Source organism: Gymnogyps californianus, chromosome 5 (genome assembly GCF_018139145.2).
Source record: "Gymnogyps californianus isolate 813 chromosome 5, ASM1813914v2, whole genome shotgun sequence".
NCBI lineage: Eukaryota > Metazoa > Chordata > Aves > Accipitriformes > Cathartidae > Gymnogyps > Gymnogyps californianus.
In genome coordinates this window covers 63,040,214-63,061,651 of record NC_059475.1, presented here as the reverse complement: position 1 = coordinate 63,061,651, position 21,438 = coordinate 63,040,214, and the positions used below count along the sequence as shown (strand labels likewise).

The following is a 21,438-nucleotide window of genomic DNA, read 5'->3' as shown; positions in this document are numbered from 1 at the left end:
ATATTGTCTCTTGGTAGCAGCTGAGAAACACCTTGAGAATTAAACTTTTGTGGATGCAGACGTTGGGATCCCCGCCTCCGCATGGCTTCCTGGTACTCCTTTGTCGGATTTCCCCCCGGGGTGATACCGGTGGGTACGGATGCCTTGGCACAGCCACACTGGCTGCCTGTCAGTGGTGTCCTAGCTATACGGTGCTTTCATCGACTTGCAGCCCTCTTCTGGGCAAAGGCCAAAAGTCATGGGTTCTCTGCTGTTGCTGCCAAAAATAGTGACTTGGCCTTATCTTGGGTCCGTTATGCCCAGTTTAGAGTGAGGGGTGCAGTTGGTCCTGCTCCCAAAAGGCCTTCGAGTGGCATAGCTCCAGCTTCATCCTCTTGGTCCCTGGGGTGATGGCAGAGTTGAGGTCCACGTGCGCAGTTTGTCTCGGTAGGAGGTGAGGAGGTATTCCGCAGACCAGTTTGCTGCCACAGCCCTCAAGTCTTTGTGGCAACTGCTAGCTACGTCAGCAAATGCTTTCAACCCAGATCATTCATTTCAGTTGGCAGTCGTTGACAGTAATGTTCCTTCGCTTGGCTTTATTTTAGCATTTAAAGATTTTTATGCTGATTTTGATGGCATGAAGGGAATTGCATGGGAGTGTTTTGTCTGGACTTTAGTATTCTCTGCTTTATCTTGCTAGTAAGATTCAAAATCTTACTCTTTCAGGAGACAGGGCTTTTGTCTGTGCGCCTTGCTAGCTCTTCCCTCATCAGTCCCTTCTGTCAGCCCATTATCCTGGGCTTATTTCACTGCACAGTTAATGATGCTTAAGTCTGCTGTCGAAAGAGTTTACCTAGTTAAAACTAACATAAAGAACAATCCATCCTAGTCTTATCTAAAGAAGTAAAAGAAATAAAGAAATGAAATATAAATAAACGTCTGTTCCATAGGAAAGAACAGTAGGTCTGAATTTGAAATGATGATCTGGCGGGTTGGGTTTCGTTTTGTAATGAAATAGTAAAAACTTATGCAGAGCTTATTTTCAGAAGATAACTTTGGTTTAGTTAGTTCAAAATAATCTTTCCTGATTTCGGAGAAATCAATATTGCATGTAATAATGTGTTTAAATGAATTGGTGCATGAAGTGCACATCCCTCTCTCCAAATAGGCTGCGGACACGTAGTTGTGTTTCTGAGAATTGGTGCCGTAATACAGTATGTTATGGTGAACTTAGATTAAGCCTCATGGGAAAGCATTGTTATTCAGTTAATTAAAGAAGAACAACTTTGATACTGTGCTGTAAAATAAAATGGGTGCATGGCAGAAAGAGCCATGAATCCTTTTAGTGTATGTGAGACTGAGCCATGATTTGTGACTTTCTTCTTGCCTCTGCAATACCGTGTTAAGTAGAGGCCTAATATATTTAAATATAAAGAATTAATTACATGTGGATGTGGGACCTTATCTTTTCCAGTGCTCTCTTTGAAATGTGTTACCAGTCTACCTGGTTTTCGAGACTTACTAAAATCTTTCCAAAGTCTTCGCTTCGCTCTGCATCTAATCAACATTTAAACAGGGTCTTTTGTGTGCCTGTAACCTGGAGAAGACTGGCAGATTGGTGAGAAACTGTAAAATCAGCAATACATAACCTAGCTAAAATGACATATTAAATGTAGTCCTGTTGCTATATAAACTTTATATACAAGTCAGATGTTGAGATTAATCAGAATGACAGATTGTACAAGCATATGGCTGGCCTTTCTGATAGCCATTAGCTTGAAAGGCTGGCTTTGAAACTGGCTCCATTATTTATAGGTGAATCATGCTGTCGGGCTTTGTCAGGAAAAGGTTATTTCTCCAGCTCCACCGAAACCTCCTGTGCACGGAAGTGCCTTTTCCCACCGTTCCTGGAGAATAAGACAAATTATTCTCCAGGAACTTCTCCACAACTTTCTTCTTTTGGAAAGTTGTGGTGTCGGAGGGCATTCCAGCGCAGTAATGATGAATCTCAAGCATATGGAGTACACATGCTAATTATGCTGTGCTTATGGTTCAGTCTATCCAAATGCCAAGGCATTGGGGCCTCAGAGCTGCTGCAGGCAAAATGTTAAAATCCTTCACCACTGTCTACTGCGCATCTGGGAAAAGGTTCACTGCAGTCCCTAAAACATCTGGGGAGAGGAGGAGGGAACACATGCACGTCCTCTCGAGGAGTTTGCTGCAGTACATGTGCTGCCTGCAGCAGGATTGTGCTGCAGTTTGGCCAGATGACCAAGTGAGCTTGCCGTGCTCCGCTGTCACTTGGAGCCACCCAAGCAATGCCTGTATTTTGGGCTGCAGAGATCCTTATATGCTTCATATAGTTGCCTGAATGGACACAAAACTGCCTTGGTCCCTGGGGCAGGGCTCCTATGAGAGCTCTGTTTGGGTCCAGAGCAAGATAGAGAAGTACTTTACCACCTACCTGTTTCTCAGCCATTAGGCGTGGTCAGAGACAAAAAGATAGCACTTCATCTAACAAGAAACGGCGCAACCTCCGTGATTTTTATTTAAAAGCATGGTCTGTGCTGGCTGCGGCCATCTGTTGCATAGCGGACTGATGGACTTAACACGGATCTGCATTTCTGTAGCTGCCACCTTTTAAGAATTCAAACCCATGTCTCCTACTTCCAGGTTTGTAAACCCCAACTGGTGGTCCTGATCACTGAACCAGAGTCAGGATCTTAGGTGTGTGTCATCTTTCTCTGCTCCATGCCTCTGATAGTCCTGGCGGCATAAAACACTGCCTGGTAGCTGCTCTGAATCCAGCCCCCATCTACTGCAGAGGCTTTCTCCTTTGGGCCAGGTTCCCACCTAACTGCTTCATTTACAAAGCTTTTGCATTTTGCAGAGGAGCTTCTGCTCTTACCAGTTATGCTACTATAGTAATAATAATAATAATAATAATAAACTTTTACCTTCTCTTTCCTCTCCTCATCTCCGTAATTCCCTGCTTGCTATTTCTTATTAGCAATGAAGGAAGGAAGAAGCTGGGTAACAAAATGAGAAATTTCTTACCTGATAATTTTCTTTCAGTTAACATCTTCTCATCATTCAGCCTGCGCGGACAGCACGGTAAATGGCCAGGATACAAATTGATTTTTTTTCTCTAAATAAAGACTCAGGTATATAATTTAATACACTGTATTGTTGTATTGTCTTAATACTAATAATTGCCTGCTGAAGCGTTTCGGTAATCCGGGTGGCTTCCGGTGGCTGGCGCTGAGTTTGTCGCCAGATCTACCATACACAAGCTCTGAACCTCAAAGGAGCGGGTAGAAGTTAGCCCACCTTTGCTGAGAGAAGGTAAGGGTGATTAGAAGAAAATTGTAAGTGGGAAGTTCAACTCGTTCCTCGTTCTCGTTTGTCTGGGTGAGTTATTTTGCTAGGCTGATTTTAACCTGGAGCAGCTCTTTGGTCCAGACCACAGTGCTGGGAGCAAGAGGAAGACTGCTTCTTTAATGGGAGAGCTGACATAGGCCAGGTTAATGTGGATGTGAGTCTGTGGCCTTTGGATGCCCAGCACTGGCCTGTGTGCCTGTCCCGGAGGTGGGGAGTTGTTGGGTGGGAGTGCAAGAGTAAGTGTGGTAACTCTGATGTGGCAAGAGATGTGTCGGAGTTAGGCTGAGCTCTGGTTTGCACTTCCTCATGACAGTTCGACCATTTGTACTTCTGCTAAAGGAAAACTGCTCTAATTTTTGGGCCATCATCTGAGCCAACCATGACTTTTCAGTGATGTCCTAGCAAAATAAGTTAGCTTTGCTTTTGAGTTCCAATCAGTCAAATTAGCCTTAAAATGTTGTATTGTGAGTCTCCTCAAATTTTTCCTGTGTCTTTGTAGCTTAAAAACTGTGTGTGTATTTATGGCTCTATAAATTTAAAACTTTTCCTGGTGGAACAGAAATTGATTCATGATTTAAAAGAATATAGATAAAAATAATCCAAGCAAAATTCTAGGACTTGCTTTTAAGTTCTCAATAGTGCAAAGCTCCCTGTCTCGTTTTATTTGGTGCGGGGAGGGTGGCACGTTACAGAAGTAGATTTACTTCTCAATAAAACACATGTCCTTCTGCTGAGGTGGCTGAGCGCCGGCCAGGCAAGGATCCTGGGCTTGCAGGGAAGGACAGCAGAGCATTTAGCGCCCACAGCAAGACCTGGCTACTTAACTGGTGAGCTGCAGTTGCAGAAATGATGCTTCAGCACTTAAACATTAAACCAGCCGTTCCCTTTACAGCTGGCTTGGGTGTAAAGTGCTCTTGCTGTTTTACACAGTGGTCTGGCAGCACAGAGAAAGTGAGCTGGAGACTGATCTGAGCCCGGCTGCCTTTGCTGTCGGCTCTCCAGGGCGTTGTACAGCCCTCGCCCTCTGCAAGAGATACGGCGGCGCTTTGCACTTGCAGGGTTTGGAGAGGGTAACTGATTAAGATGCTGGTCAGTTCTTCTCCTTGGCCTCTCCCTTTATATAAACTGTTACTGTTGGATACCCCTGCAGAGATTTAAAAAAATGCAGAAAATACAGGCCAGAAGGCACCAAAAAGAAGGAAGGGTGGGGGAAGGGAAAGGAGAGAAAAGATGCCAAGAACAGCATAAAAGGCAAAGGAGGAAAATACAGCAGGGAATTGGAGATCAGATGGACAAGAGCAATAAGTGGGGGAAATCTGTCTTTATAGTCTCCATTTTAAAAACTTTTAAGTTCATAACTACTCAGGCAGGAGGTGGTGAATATGTGGATGAGCGCTGAGATGTGAGTGTGTTGCACCTTCGGCAGGAGCGCTGTGATCGGTCTTGGTGTTGCTAGAAGTAGAAATCACAAGTTGAAGACTTGTGTCTGTGCATGGGAGGCTTGTACCATTGCTGGGCTTTGGAGCTGAAAAATGTCATTTGTGGTAGCTAATTAGTATGATTCTGGGTGAGTATTTGTCAAGTTGATCATTGATGGTTGGTGGTTTCATCAGCAAAAAATAGCTTTTGCCATATTGTTGAGAGCAGCCGTCCTCTGAGCACTTGGTCATTGCAGCAGGGTTGTGAGCTTAAAAAAGAACAACGAGTTGCATCAAGTAGGTTGCGTAAAGGATGCTCTTTTTCACCGTTTGCAAAAGGTGTTGGGGGGGACATGAACGTTATTCCAGAAGAGGAACATCTGCTGCTGGTTTTGAGGACAGTGTCAAGATGTTCTTCAGTTCAAAAGCTTAACTTTCAGCTGTATTTATTTTGGGAGGTTGAAAGGATTTTTTCTTAAGGGCCTTTTTATATTGCTATGTAGTTCAATAAGCATGAGCTTACCTTTAAAGAAAAATCTTCAGAATGAGAATAGCATTGTTTATTGCTGGTCTATTTTTTTACTAACCTGCTTTAAAAACCATATATTGCAGGGAGGATTTCTGGAAAGAATGGAGTGATTAACTGTTTTTCTGATGAATTAATGTTTAAGTTAACAAGTTTCCATGTCTGTTAGACTAGTGGCATGACCTTTAACTAGATATAATATGTGTGGATGCGGTTTGGTTAGATCCTCCATGGACTGCGAAGTGTAACAATAGCATTTGTTTCAGTGTGAATGTGCTGCCAGAAAAGCAGCAGAGTTGGTGGGTTTTGGTTGTGTTTTTTTTTTTTTAAATTGAAATTTAATTTATAAAAAACGTGTTCAATATCTAATAAAAGTTCTGTGAGAGATCACTGACTGTAGGAAAAGCCTTTCTCGTAATTCATTCCCATATATCATTAAGCACACAAATTTGAAATTCTGTTCCTGCGATGGGATAATTGTTCTGCGACTGCTGTACAAAGACGGCTAATGCAGGAAGGCCGTTGATGTCAGTCATCTGCTGCAGGACAGATGTAACACCCGGAGCTTCAATCTCAGCGTGAGGAAACAGAGATGCAGGCACTTAAAAAAGATGGGTTTGTACTTCTGTGCGGGGTTAAGGGAGAATCTTGTAGGTAAAACCTCCTTCTGCCTACAGCGACGTGGACAAGCCCGATGCAGTGACTGCAAACCAGCCGGGGCTGGTCCTGGCTCTTGTTCCTCTTTGCTCTGTGAGGTGGTCCTATTTTCAGCAGATGGGAGTAGGGAAAGAGCTAATGAGCTTGTACATCCCCACTTTTGGACAGGCTTACCTTGCACAGCCGCTCTCTCATGCTTGCCATAGTAGAGTATGTAGCAGATATGTGGAATTTTTTTGTTTTTATTCGATCAAGTCTTTTCCCTCTTTGCCCTTCATTTGCACCCTTTTGGGCTTTGCCTCTCTACTTCTTATAGTCCAAGCGTGAGGAGCCAGCCGGTGGGCACGTTGCAGTGCCAGGGCTGTGTGTTCTGGTGCTGCCAGGCAGCCTGGCGCCGGCCGGCGACACCTCCCGCCATCCCTCATCAGCAGGAACGGACGTTTCTGGGAAGAAGGGGCCTCACTCTGTGTGGCACGGTGTGTTTGCTTTCTCTGAAGGAGCTAGCAGGCTGGAAACTTGGCTTCGGCTGGTGAGGACCCCTTAACCTTGCCTTGGCAGAAGGAAATAATAAAGTGACAGACTTCATTTATCTTTATGCTGTATGCGTGGCCTCGTGTGCTCTGTACACCGTCAGACCTAAATCCTGGTGTTGAATTGGCACTATGAAGGAGTAGACTGTAATTTTCAAGGTGGCTTCAGGTACAATAAAATAAAAAACGTTTTCACTTAAATATAAGCATACACGTCATGTGTTTTGTGACCTTATTTCGTCAGTAAGTGCAATTAGTTTTGCTGTATCCTTATATTTTGTTTTTGTGGCATACTTCTGTTATGACGGCACACGATGATATTGCGAAGGTGACTGGGGGGAACTGGAGCCCTTGGTGGCCGCAGGGTGCATGCTGTGGGATGGGGGCATGGTGTGGCCGGCTGGGATTGCACAAAGAGGTGCCTTATCCGGAGCAATGAGATTGGCAACAGCTTAAAACTGCCAAGATAACCTCCCAGCCTGCTCTGGAGGCTCCTAGCCCCATATTAATAAAACTTGCAGCGTAACCCGCTCGTACGGCCCTGCGGACTCTGCACACACCTTGACACACGGCAGGTTCATTTGAACACCCATTGATCCTCATACGCCGTGCTTCATGCTGCGCTGCTGCTGCTGCTGCAGCATTTTCACATCCATTTCTCTTCCCTACCTGATCACTACGGCACTTTGTCTGCCCTGCACCGCTGCCGCTCCCCTCCCAGTTACCCACGCTTAATGACTATTCTCTTCACACCCCTTGGTAAATCAGTTATCTTCCCCTCCAGATGGGTTCTTGTCCCCTCTGATCAGCTAATGAATTATATTCTGGTGTGGTTGTGCAGTGCCTTTTTTGACTCTAAGCTACCACCTTCCCTTCACGCTTCTTGCAGCTCCCAAAGTGGCACCGGCACCGCTCATCAGATTTAGCTGCAAAAGCATTTGTGCCCCATTGGGTTCCTCCAGTGATCTGCGGGAGCTTTCTGTAGCTCCTCTTCGTTTTGATCCCTCCCTGGAGAGCAACAATCAATCCCACTATTTCTGGTGCCCCAGGCTAAGGTCATTTAGTTTGTTGCTTAAGGATTTTTGTTAGTGAAAAAGCCTCTCCCAACTATTTTCAGATTTTGTCCTGCTCTAGCTCCAAAGTATTTCTTAAATGCTGGGGGTGCTTAGCACCTGGTGTTGTGCTGAATAGGTGGAAGGGTTCTTTGTTTAAACTCTTCTGGCTCTTTGACTGCTACAAAACGGTGCGATGGAGGGTGTATTTGCTGCATGGGACCAGAGCACCAAGTGCCTTCTATAATATCTTCTCCGGAGGATTTCCTGGGAAGTGTTCAGCATCCATTTCTGTCTGTAAGGAAATCCTCTTATCTGGGCAGAGCGATAAATAGTGCTGCCTCCTGTAATAGAAACAGAAAAACACATTCTTCACATGGCTGTTTTTAAAAATGTGGAGTTTAAAATATATCGGCTGGAATGATTCTTCTGTAATAAATCCCCATAATAGCGTGCTATGTATACATTTAACTAGCGGCACAGAGGTAGGGAGAGGGGGAGGTGGTGTGTTAAAAGAGGGTTTAGCATGCATTTAGTAATGACAAGAACAGTAAATAATCCTACAGGTTTACAAACCTAATCCCCAGTGTCTGATTGTAGCCCTTGCGTCTACTAGAGTTGGTTGGAAAAACATTAAAAGGCTGTAAAGAAAGGGCTTTTGGGGGTTTTTATTTTTAAATATTGGGGGAGCTGGCTGGGTGACTGATGGTTTTAAGTGGCATGAATGTAGCTGATTTGGGACCTTGATGGAAAGCTCTAGAAGTGCCCGTCCTCCTCTGCTTGCACAGAGATGTTAGGTGAGGATGGAGTAGGCTGCTCCTCGCTGCCTTGCTCTACGTGCTTCCCGACGGTACTTTCATTTAAGAACTGGATTTGGGGGGGGGGGGGGGGGGGAAGTGTTTTTAATGCCTAGCTTATTTTTTGCCTGTGCCCTGCAGTAAAGTGTTTGTTTTTCTTAACAGAAGAAATCCGCGATGTCTAAGAGCCGTGCCACGTGACGCTACTGCTTTTAAATAAGCTTTTAAGAGGTTGGACCAGATGTTGGCCACATCTGTGTTTTTATTTCGTCGAACATTTCATTTCGACCCTTTTATTAAAAGAGAAAATGATCATTTAGAAATTGTTTTGAAAAGTTTAGCAGCTGGGAAGATCTTTCTGGTATATAAAAAAGCAAGGGTTTACTTTCCATGCCCTGAAGTGAGCTGTATAACATCGAGCAGACGGATATTTATGGCTGGTGGGGTCTACTCATGTTGGAAACAATTGCCGTGGAAATTTTCAGATCAAAACGGATGTATTCTGTTTTGAATTGGCATTCTGTAACAAAACACTTTTTTTTTTTCTCAGTGAAAGTGTTAAACTAGGGGTTCGAAGGCACCTTCTCTTCTGAAAAACCCCTCGCATTTAATGAATGTCTATCACCTTGGCAGGAAAAAGGACGACTTGCAGGCAGAGGGATATCCTGCAATTACTCCCTCTACTGCCGTTATGGGGTCTAAGAAATGCTTATTATGTATAACTTGCTTCTGGATTCTTCTCTGCAATTTACCAGTTGGAGAATGAGTTTTCCGTCCCCGTTGCTAATTGATCCAATGAGAAAAACTGGCACCTAATTCAGTAGCAAGTTATACTTAAAATGACATGTGAAATTGTTCGTGGTGCCTGAAATTACATCATTTTCAGTCTGGCATATTAGGGCTGTATAAGGGAACAGACACCTACTGTACTGTGACATATTAAATTTTAAACCTCTGATCCAAAACCAGAGCAGGGTATAGGAGGAGCGAGGTGTTTAATGATGAATAAAAGCAGTGGCACCTTGATTTCAGTGGGATATTTTTATTATTCTTAAGATGCTGTGGCAGTTTTTACAACAAATAATTTTGGGATGCAGTTTTATGTAAAGCTGAGCAGCGACTTGAGTAGTTCTGTCACCACTTCCAAATTTTTATTTTTCTAGCCCACTATTTTCAGAACTTGCTGGTCATTTTTGAGGTTGGCTCCCTTTTTCTTTGTCCCTAATTCCAAGCCTGTGTAGATAGCTGACATTTTAGTTTATCTGGTGCAATGAATATGAAAAAAAAAGAAGAATCCTTTATTCGCTCAGATAAAGCAAATTGAAAGTTGGGTTTTTTCCCCCCAAAACCTTGAGGAAGCAAAAGGCAGGTAACACAAAGAAGGGGGAGGCCATCCCCCGCTCTGTCCTACAACTTGGTGGTTAAAGCACTTACCCAGAGTATGAGAGACCCAATTCAAGTCCCATTTCTGCACAAACTCCTTCCAACCTAGGAGACAGGTTATTCTGGCCTGGGCACACTCTTGCGCTCTGCTGCTGAGCTTTTTTATTTTGTGTAATGAAACGTTTCTTTGACCCAGGTGGACAATCTCCTGGGAAGGCGTCTCAGACACTAGACTCTACAGTATTAACTCCTTTCCTCGGTGAATATTTAACCATTTTGCTCACTGGAAATTTATGTCTTGGTTCCAGCAGGAGAGATGTGTAGTGCTGTTTTGCAGAATACCCTGGACTCCCGTGGGTGATGCGGCATACAGTGATTCCTCTCTGCGCTTTGCATGATTACAGTTTGCTAAAAAAATTCCAGTGAGTTATATTAAATAGGCAGTAAACTACCGGGATGTATTTTGTCACCTTGCTTTTCCTCTCCAGCCTCGAGCCAGGGTGTGCTTTGCCATGTCCTTGGGTCGCATCACTGCCCGCTTGGTAGCAGGGTGCCTGCACGAGGAGCTGGTGGCCCTGGTGCAGAATGTTCTGCTCTTACTGCACTATATAGAGATCAGACCAGAAGAAAAGCATATGTACTGAACAATTATATAGTAGTTATAAAATCTTTTACACTTCTAAAGTATTTTTGGGGAAGAAGGTTGTAAAGTAAATCTGGTGCCTGGGACTAAAGTACAGTTAATTTCTAAATGTAACAGCAATGAGAAATGTTCCTTAATGCCTTTTCAGTTGTATTAGCATCAGATTATCTGGATTGGTAAAGTTGATATTATGTTGATGAGACAATCTCAGAAAAAAATCAAAGCACAGTGTTACGCTGTTCCTTGTGACAGGACATTTTCTTTGGGGTGAAACCCATTTCATGTATGACTTGGTATGGAAAGTTTAAAATTTCTGTTGATTGTTTAAGGTGGATTTTGAAAAGACATTTGTAAGCGCTTGATGTCTGGTACCAGTAAATGTCTGTTGAGTTGAGCAGCCAGACCCTTTGCACCACCTCAAGAAGCACAGCCTTTATTCTTAACCAGGTGTTTTGGTTGGATTCCCGACCCTGTGATTTCACGTACTTCAGGCAACTGGTTTAAACGCCTGAGTTTGGCCAAGCAGAGCATCGTTTGTATCTTCTGGGAATGCTCCTAATTCCTACCTTTGCTTGTCTTCACCATTTCGTGCTCATCCAGCCTGGAGGCTCTGCGTTGCCAAAACCTGCCGTTGGATCAAAGAGCTGCAGCTGCCTTCCTCCTCCACCGGTCCAGTGCCATGCTGCTCAGGAGCTCTGCTCCACGAGAAAGCACCAGACTGGGGAATCAAACCATTCAAAGGTCTTAGTTTATGGGGGGGCACATCCCCAGGACTGGGGAGCCGGAACTATGAAGATGCCAAGCTGTTCTGCGCCATTGTGGTTTTAATTTGTTATTGAAGATTGTTGAAACTTAATTTGTTTATTTTTTCTGCAAGTAAACTGGTTAGGTCATCTCTTGTCTAGTCTTGATTAGATGTAATGGAGATGACCAAGAAGGTTGCTTCATTCCCCAGCATAAGTCTTTGTTGAATAATTTGTTTTCTTCTCTACCTGGACTACATTAATAGTGTATTACTACTGTACATTAATGTGATGTGGAAAATCAGGTTTTGCTGCTGTACACTGTGCCAGTCCCAAATTAGGCCTCTGTTCTGGGCTGTTATGCTTTTTAATGGATAGAATATTAAAAAAATTATTTTCAGAAGAAGTCTTAATAAATACAAAACTAGAAAAATTACAGTGAAATTGTAATTACAGAAAGTCATTATTGTTTAACATTTATCTAGACCCTTCCATAGCTTTTAAAAGTTATTTTAAAATTTGGAAATGTTTTAATAATTCCCATTTTACAAATAGAAGAACTAATACACATCTTTTTACAGAACTGGTATGAGATAAGTGGTTCAAATGATGATAGGTCAGAATCCAAAAGAAAGCCATGGTATGACTGTGGGCATGATATGTTATTCACTGGTCCGTGCTGCTTCCTTGAAAACAGAAAATATTTTCTAGGTCACAGTTTATGGATAAATCGTTGACCTATAGGCTCTGACAGAGAAATTCGTGTTATGATGAAAGAAAAATGGTCATCTTTTTAAAATGGTTTCCCCAGCTTTGTGCTGAACGTTTGTGGCTGTAAATTAAAATGGGGGGGGGGAAAGCAACTGGAAGTGTCTGACAGATTTTTAGTACTGAAGAAGACCGTGCTGATTCCTGAATTTTAAATTAATTCAGTGTGGTGAATTTGTGCGTGTGTGTACCCCCATATTGAAAATACTCAGCAACACGTTAAACCTCCCGGATGAACGCGGAAGGATGCAAATCTCTGAAGGATGATCGTTAAGTGTTGCTTTACTGTAGAACTTGAATTGCAATAGATTTTGAACAAACATCTGCCTGATTAAAATGTGTTCTTTTCTGTAGGTGAGAATACAGGAGATGGTGAATTAGATCTGAGTGGGATCGACGACAGTGAAATAGATCGGGTAAGGTGCCCTCTTATCCTGGATGTCTCTGCATTTGGATATCCGAGAAAGACAAAATGGTTGTTATCTGGTTTATCTTCTCCCCTCACTGCCTCTTCGCTCTGATCTATGGAGAGGTTCGAGTGATTTCAGTAATCTGAGATCAAAACAAATGTTCACACAAGCCTGTGAATTTGGTATTCCTTGCCCAAGTTATATATATATGAGGTGGCTGCTGCTGCTTGCTCTTACCGTGCTGGAATAATTATGTTTTAGAATGTCTTTTATTCTGAAGAAGGACTTTTAAATGTTTGGTGGAGCTCTAAATTCATTATTTAATTAAGATATAGTCAACATAGGAGGCTGCCGTGGAAACCAAACTGTAAAACCAGCATGTACAGCTTCTGTGTTCTTTCAAAGATTTCTGTAACATTTTCTGGATTTATTATTATTTATGTGGCAGCGAAAGATACCCTTTACCATATAGCCTGCTTATGACAGCCAGCCAGCTGTGGAAGACGGCTTGTTGAAGGCCACACAGCAGGTCAATGCTTGAACATGGGGCAGAGTCCGGCTCTCCTGACTCTGAGCCTGATGCCCTCTCCAGCTGCCACGCTGGTTTAAAGTGTAATTTGAACAGATAATGCCAATGTTGAAAACTCCTTTTGGGGTACAAAATCATTGAGAGCGGTGAGCTTGTGTAGGGGTTACTGATCTGTAGAACGTTGTTGGTGATGGATGAAGGAGCAGGAAAATGCTCAGCTTGACTTCAGCCATGAAGAGGGTTTTGCTAGACTGGGCATTAGGAAGGGTCTTGTGAATCGAGTGGACGTGGTATGGAGGGAGCAGGGAGGCTGAAGGCAATATAGCTGGTCCATAATTTAAACAATTGTGGGGGAAGAACAAGCACGTTTTCTCCTTGTCCTAGGCTCTGTGGTGAGGTCATAACTCTGCTTTTATGACCTCATGTTCATTTCCATGGCAATAGACTGTAATATTGTAAGCCCAAGATTATGAACTCTCTAAAAGCATAAGAAGGATGAATAACTGAGCTAGGAGGAAGCAAGTTTTACTATTATGGCCCACTTTTAATAGAAGCAGACGAAAGAGTGAAAATATTGGTCTGATAAACCAGAGCTTGCACAGCTGTTTGCTCACCTCGTTTGCCCTTGGAGGAAGGACTCCTCCCTGCATTAGTTTCATTTGACTGGAGTTATTTTTCTCATAAAATCCTATATGTACATTTTACTTTGGAGAAAATCTCGAATGCTCAAACCTGTAAGATGGAGAAATCTCAAAATGTTTTTCTTGCACTTAAACATCGTTTTACAAGTCTTGGGTCCGTTGCTTAAAAATAGTGTCTTGTTCATGAAGGATGACCCAATTTGTCTTCTCTGTTCTGCAGAAGTTCTTCACTCCCAAACAGTATTACCTGTACAGAACTTTTGTTTCACGGACAGTTGTGCTAAATACTAGGTTTATTTTTACATTTAAGTAATTGAAGAGGAGATCTATCTACCAACCTGCCAGCCTGCCTGCTACCTACCTGTTTGTTTATTTCTGTAATTCATCTGAATAGTTCTAGATGGGTTTTACAGCTCCGTACCTACTAATGATGTTACCAAGACTAAGTGGAGTTAACTGAAAAAAGCCTAGATGTGGTTCCTGAACCCAACTCTCTAAAATCTAGAGGACTAAAACTCCAGTAATCTAAGCTGGTTTCATTCACACAGATGTGGCCGTTGAACTAATAATGTCAGTAACTGTGCCTAAATCTTCGCAGAAACCTACCCAGAAGACACATGTTTCTCTTTTGGTAGCACAGGGCAATGGTTCCCATACTGTTTTGAATTACAGACCACCATCAACACAGAGAATTACTTGCAGACGACCATGTTGTCATGACACACTCTCATATCATCTGAAAAAGATCGTAAACCCAGGATCATTTTAGGTTAATGACAGACCACGTACAATGAGTCCTGGATGGTTTTTGGTCACTCCATCATAGTTTGGAAACCAAGCACTGTTTTTTTGAAAACATGTTGGGTTTTGCCAGCTTTAGAAGTTACTAGAAATGCTCTCTGATTGTCACATCTCAGTCATGTTTTCTTTTATTAATATATTTTTAAAAACAGAATGTGCACTGACCTTGCCAGTGGTTTTTCAATTCAGTTTTGCTCTATGGTTTTCAAGTTGATTTCTGAAAGTAGATAAACTTGTTTTGTCTTTTAGTATATACTTAATGAAACAGAAGCTCAGATAAAAGCAGAGCTGTGGATGAAAGAAAATGCAGATTATTTGAAGGAACAAAAAGGTAAGTATATAGGACTGAAATTCTCCTTTTGGCCAGTGTTGCTGAAATATGCAGTCTGTGTAATCTTCATGCTGGTTACCCTTTTGTCATCTTTCAGAAAAGGAAGCAAGAATAGCAAAAGAGAAAGAACTTGGGATTTATAAGGAACACAAGGTATTAAACTGTGTGCTAATTGTGTCTGTTTGAAAATGTCCTGGAAATTCATTACATTTGCTGATCAACTTCATGTAGGATGTATGGGCATAATGGTACAGGTCACCACTAAACAAGCAAAAGCTATTGTATCTCTACCTGTTATTGAATTACAAGGCTATAATTTTTCAGGTGATGAGTAAAACACTTTCTTGCCCAAACTTTTATTTTAAATTACTATTATGAGAAAATTCTGTGCATGGCAAAGTCAGAGCTAGCTCTTTGCATTTATGATTGCTGTCCTAATTGCTTGCTTATTTAAATACAGGTCTTAAGACATGCCTGATTTCTTTTTTAACGTGTGCGTGGGGAATTTGTTTGTACTTGCCATAACTTCAGTAGCTTTCTTTGCTCTTACAATAATGATTTCTTTATGAAGAACTGAACAGGTCCTTGTTACAGTCACTTGAAGGAATATTTTGTTCTACCTTTCATAAAGAATGTGACAGTTATGTTAACAAATGGCATGTCCTGTCTCCATGTTTAGCAGTTTAAAGCAGCCTAATTGGCCATATATTCACGATTTACGGCATTAGTATTTTGTGTAACTGAGCAAGTGACAAGTCAAACCTTCCACATGCAACTAAAATACATGTTAGTTTTTAGTGCGTATATCCTCTATCTTTTTTTCTGACTAATGCGAAAGACAGAGTTTCCTACTTCCCCTAGGTATTTCAACAATAAAAACAAAACCAGACAATGAAACACTGTTTTATGCTTCAGAGTTTCTCATTCATCCTGCACTTACACAGACATGGCAGTCTACCAGCAATTTTCAAAATTGTATAACTCGTTGGCACCACCAAGTAGCCCAAACACCCACTTTTTTGTTTGGACAACACAGGAGTTTTTCTCTAACTCTGTATTGTTTCTGACAGCTCGAGTAGAACTTGATTAATGTAGTGCTTTCCAGTTTCAAGGTAGCACTTGACCCATGTAGGTAAACAGAGGGGCTATTATCCATTAAAAAAAAAATCTCCTGCAGAGCTTGGTGTTAAAACCTTCCTTTGAAAAGGAAAATGTCAAATGAGAAACAGAGGTTCTTTTTTTTTTTTTTTTCTTTTGTACCTACCCAGGCATGGGACATGGCTAGAAACGTTCTCCGGTGTCATTTCTCTTTGTCTGGCTCTGCGCAGCATCAGCCTCCGCAGCGCAACGCTGGGCTTGGGCTTGCAGCGTTTGCCTGGGAAGGGCAGTTGCAGGTGACATTGCCGCTGCGCTCGTGTGTCCGCAGCCTCCTGCTCCTTATCCGTCGGCGTTAATGCCAGTCCACGCTTAGAAAGCTGCTGCTAAGATTCTTGGCCTTTTTCAGTGTGGAGGAGGAGTTGGGTAGATGCTCTCCCACGCCGCATTCGGACTTGATATAAAATACTGTTGCAGTTCCGATACGGAGTTGTCAGTGCTTAGGGGAGTCATGACCCAGCTTGACTCTAACTTTAAAGACAATTTTAGCAGAGGAATTTCTTTATTTCCATGCTGGGTGATGCTATCAGGGTCCCTGTTCCTGTAACAGGAGTTCACTCCCCTTTTTTTTCATGTGTGAGAGATGGCCCGTGTTTCTTCTCTGGCAGCATTACAAATACTAAGTAAAGAATTTGTAATAAACTGTGTGGGCATTTGGCAAAAAGCGAACACTTATCTCTCGGAGAAAAGAGACCTCTCGGTCCTATTGAGTGGCAGGAGAGGGAACGCTGGCTTAGCCCGGCTGCATCGCCTGCATCCCCGCATCAGCAGCACCTGAGCCAGGACTGCTGAACTGCAGCTCGCCCTTCTGCTTCATGGAAACTTTGTTTGTATCTACATCACTAATTTTATATTTTAATTAAGCCAAAGAAATCTGCAAAGAAGCGGGAGCCAATTCAAGCCAGCACAGCAGGAGAGGCAATTGAAAAGATGTTAGAACAGAAGAAAATCTCAAGTAAAATTAATTATAATGTGCTAAGGGACCTGAACAGCAAAGGAAGTAACACACCAAAGAAAGAGGATGACAGCACTGATGACAGCACCAACACCAAGAAGCTGTCAAGAAGAAAATCTATTGCCAGTAGGAATATAGCCAACCCTGTAAACAGTGTGGGAAAAAGGTACTGCAATTGTTCATTTATATCTCTGTCTGTGAGACTGTCTATGTATCTTTCTGAGCCAGACAATGTAGGGACTGAAACATTTGTTTGAGGCTAAAATAATGTCGGGGCTCTGTTTTTATTTATTTTGCCTGCAGTGTCGCGGCGGCACCTTATTTATAGTTCATGTATCAGAGGTCTGCTTTGGTGCAAGTTAATCATCCTGAAGCCAAAAAAAAAAAATAATCAATGGAAATTCATAAATGTGAATTTTTCAGCCGGGGACACCTTTTCTTCATATAATCCTGACATTTGCTGTCCTTCCTTTCTAAGTTGTCTGTATCAGCTGACACGACACTAAATGTTCGAAAGCTTTGGCTTTTTGCTTGATTTGAAAAATATAGTTCCCATCTGTTTTGACAGCTAGCTGTTTTGATTAGCTTTTATTTTAGTTTTATTCCAAACTTTTGTTGTTAATTGATGACACAAATATAAAGCTTTACAGTAAATATGCTTGTCGGTTTTCTGGTCTGCATTTGCAAATGTTTTATAGTGTGATGAAAGCTACTATTTTAATGACTAAAATATTTGACTCGCCGGGCAGATTTGTAGTGTGCTGTAAAGTGTAAAAGGAGATTGATGTGTCCTATCTGCAATATTCAACTATTTTATTCGTCTTCAGTTTATGAAATCATGTTGGATAATCATTTGGATTGTGTCTATGTATAGTAATTTCTTACTTAGATGTTATTTATTTATTTATTTATTTACTGCCTAAAAGACATAGGTTTTTTGCTTCCAGAAGTAGAGGCCAAACGCCACAAGGAAATTGAGGTATTTAATTCTGAAATGTAAGATGATGTCTTTGCACCGTAGTTCAGATTTAGGCATGTTTTGCAACTGGGTAAAGGACCAGGGAGGGCATTAGGGCAGCCAGCCACAAGGTGCGAGAAATTATCTATTTGTGCAAGAACGGGAGATGTGGGATACCTGAAAACATGAAGCTGGGAGGCATAGTAAGTGCACATCCCTCAGAAGCTGAGCAAAATAAGGGTCACTAGACCCAACCCCTTATTTTGACTTCATTTGACAGCGAGGCCAGAGGCGCGGTCTTCAGTTTTGGCTGAGAAGCTTTGAGAAGTTTTTGAGAAGTTTTGGCTTTCTCAGCCAAAATTGCAGACTGCGCTGCTGGCCCCACTGTCACCAGGATACAGGTTTTTGCAATGTACCAAACATCTTTTCTTTCTCTGCTGTACCTTCTTTATTCTGTATTTTACCAAGATAGCTTCATCCTCGTTCAACTTCTCAACCTTAATATCAACAGCTTTGCTTTCCAGTTCTTGACTCACTGTGGATTTTAGTCTCCTTTCTAAGTTGCTACTTAAGGTGATGTCTAATGACCTAAGCACATAAGTTTTCCACTAACGAAGGAAAGTGAAGATGCGTTGAGGATTAACTAGCAGCATTTAGCCTATGCTTTATTTGGATTTAACAGGTATTAATGAGTCATATTTCTGGTATTTCTAGTAAAATATAGCTGATTCAGTTGTCTGAAATGAAACGCTGCGATGGGATGTGGGGGCTGGTGAGGATCCCAGTTGCATTTCAGAGCTCAGCAGTAACATCCATGCTCAAGCTGCTTTGCCACATCCGAACCTTGTCGCTTCTGAGGTTTGCAGAAATGTTGGGCGCTCAGAGCTGCTGTTGAAGTCAGCATGTTAAACTCTTAACAGGTGTTAAACTCTTTGGAAAATCATGCCATAAATATTTAATTTAACAGTGGTGCAACTTGAAAAGGTTTCTAAATAAATACAAATCAGTATTTTCCAAAAGCAGCTAATAAAACATGTTTATTTTTCCTCTTGAGAGCCTAAAGTACGTCCTTAACATGCATAACAGAGTTTCCTGATGATGATTAGCAGATCTTGGATACAATGAATTTTGCAGCAGAACACTTCAGAGGAGGTTGGGGAGACATGCAGATATGTGAGTTAAGGAGATTTTGCACTCCAGAAGCAGGTAGTGTTCTTGCTTAAATAATATCAAGGACTTGGCAAACCACTAGTTGGACTTTTCTTTTCTTACAATTAAAGATTTATGACATACTTTTTTATTTTTTTGCTAGTAGTCTAAATGCCATGGCTTTTCAGTGGCATGCATAAATTTCTGTGTTCTGCATTGTTCTTATATGCCATGCATTCATTGCCTTTGTTCAGCATCATTCCTCTGAGAGGTGAACGGCTAAATACTTTCCCAGTGATACAAAAATCATGGTAATTTATATGCGATTAATAATAATAAAAACCCTGAACATTGCTCATTAGAAAATGAATGAAGCACATAATGTATCTTCATCCAGGAGGCATTTGCAGAGATCTTGCTAACCATTTGGGTTTGTAGTGATTTACTGTCCTGCCCGTTTGTCTTTATATGTCTTAAATGTTTAGTAAGCTGCATTTGACTGCAGTAGCACCTTGCATAACCGTGCTTTGATCCAGTCCTTTAGTTCATCTGAGTTATAGTCAGATTTTAAAGAGCTACTGATTTAGTCCCGATCCCCATTAGAAGGTACCAGTACCAAGTTACAGGGAGCTTTACAGGCTAGGAGAGGAATACTCGTTCTTGGTGATTAAAGCAGCACTCCTGTAAAGGTATAAAATTAGGGAAGTAGATTTTTTTTTTAATAAATAAATATCTTTATTGTTTTCCTTTTGCAAGCCAAGATTTTATGTACCTCACCAGATTTGGACAGATGATGCAGCCAAGCCTGTCATGTGTCTTAGAAATCATCTTCATATACAGTATGTAGCACCCTGGAAATAGGAAGTTGACCTTCATCTCCATCTTTCTAATTGCTCCTTGCTATAAAATACTCTGCGCTGTTATTTCCGCATAGAGGACTTTAAATTATCTCTAAAAAGTGGTTATCCCAGCCAGACGTGGTACAATCTCTGGGTGGTTTTTCTTTTTTTAATATGACATAAAGTAGCAGTTACAGTGTTAATCAGTTAAAATATTGGAAAAGCTTTTGTTTATTGATGTGATAATGGTAAGCAAATTTTACAGTCTTGTAAAAAGTTGTTGATTTGCAAGAAATTTATAAAGAGCTGGAATGCTAAGCATGGTCCCAGGAGGATGCTTAAACTGGATATTCTTTCGGGTGGTGGCCCTTTTAATATAGCTTTGTTGCTACTATAATCACTTAATGGTTACTTGGATTCCAAAGACGATATAGTTTATCTACATATTATTTCATTAAAAATCCTAATTCTGAAATCTTGGAAATGTTTGGTGTTTTCTGAAATTTTGTTAGGAAGGTACTTTGAAAGAATTCTTCCAATGATCATGCAGATTTCTCCTTTTTAGATGAGTAGACATTATATACATCAGTATTTTCAGAAGCAAACTGGATTTTTCAATGGGTTTCTTTACTGTGAATGCTGTGCAACTTTTTGAGTTTTAGAAAAAGACATGCTTTTCTCAGACACATCACCCTGAATTATACTGGGGTTTTACTTATTGTATCTGTCAAGATGGTAGAAGACTAGTAATGACAATGTAAGTAATTTCAGGAAATTTTATGTTGTGTAAATGTATTTCATTATATTTCCTAATGCATTTTTGTTCCAGTGGGTATCACGATTGGTGCTTCATACGCAAAAGCTGTTTCATTCTCTGTGTGTTAGAGATGTGGCACAGTGGATGTTACCGTAATAGATGTTGCAACTTTAATTTCAATTACCAGTTGCCCAGTTTATCTTCACTTATGTCTTCTGTGCATATGAAGCGTAAGAATAATATGTTGAACTCCTAGAAAAGAACAATTGCCACTTCGAGCTACTTAAAACCTGAACTCCAGTTAGGGCTGTGCCATGTGCTGGAGCTCTTCAAGTCCAATAAAGATGGGTTTTAGGACTAGAAGCTTTTGGTTAGAAGCTTAATAATTTATTTTATATTTACTTGAGCTGAATCTTACAGCATTACTTGTGAAGTGAAATCTGTTGTACCAAGAAAATGTGGGAACAAGAAAGCTTTCAAGTCAGTACTTTTTAAAAATTTTAAGCCTATTTATTGCTATGTGCTTGAAATCAGTAATGATATCAGAAAAGACAGGAGATGTTATCAGGGGAGTAAATGTGTCAGGTTAATCTCCTGAAGAATTTGCCTTGGAAGAAATGAAGCAGGACTGCGAAGCACAGCTGAATCCATTCTAATGAAACAAGGTTGTTCTGAATGGAAGCATATGAATATATAATAGAAAACCAAATCATGCCTGCTATGAATATGACAAAAGCCCTTGGTAGAGACCTCAGATTTGATTAGATTTGGAAATTCACCTCCCAATTCTCTCCATGGTCTCAGTTGTATTTATTGACTATCCATTTTGCTAGTACGGATTGGCACGTGGCTCCACCTGTGCTTCGGAGCCACGGGATCTGGATATTGCGAACTGTGCGTTTGCAGTACCAGAGACTTGTTCTGCTGCTCAAGTTCCTGCCCTGGGATGCACACTTTCAATCAGCATCTAGTCCAGCTACATTTTTGTTGGCTTTTCAATGGGTGTCACGACCTCAGAAAAATCCCCTTTATTATT

The 21,438-nt window shown here is 41.4% G+C and overlaps 1 protein-coding gene across 1 annotated transcript in view; it reads left to right on the top strand.

The window, feature by feature from the left end:
- The window catches only part of BRF1 (BRF1 RNA polymerase III transcription initiation factor subunit), a 176,880-nt gene that overhangs the window by 115,057 nt on the left and 40,385 nt on the right, over nucleotides 1-21,438 (top strand). The window contains exons 12-15 of the mRNA XM_050896767.1: nucleotides 12,232-12,293; nucleotides 14,508-14,589; nucleotides 14,687-14,742; nucleotides 16,609-16,865. Coding sequence (XP_050752724.1) covers nucleotides 12,232-12,293; nucleotides 14,508-14,589; nucleotides 14,687-14,742; nucleotides 16,609-16,865 — 457 coding nt within the window. The remainder of the gene's footprint in view (nucleotides 1-12,231; nucleotides 12,294-14,507; nucleotides 14,590-14,686; nucleotides 14,743-16,608; nucleotides 16,866-21,438) is intronic.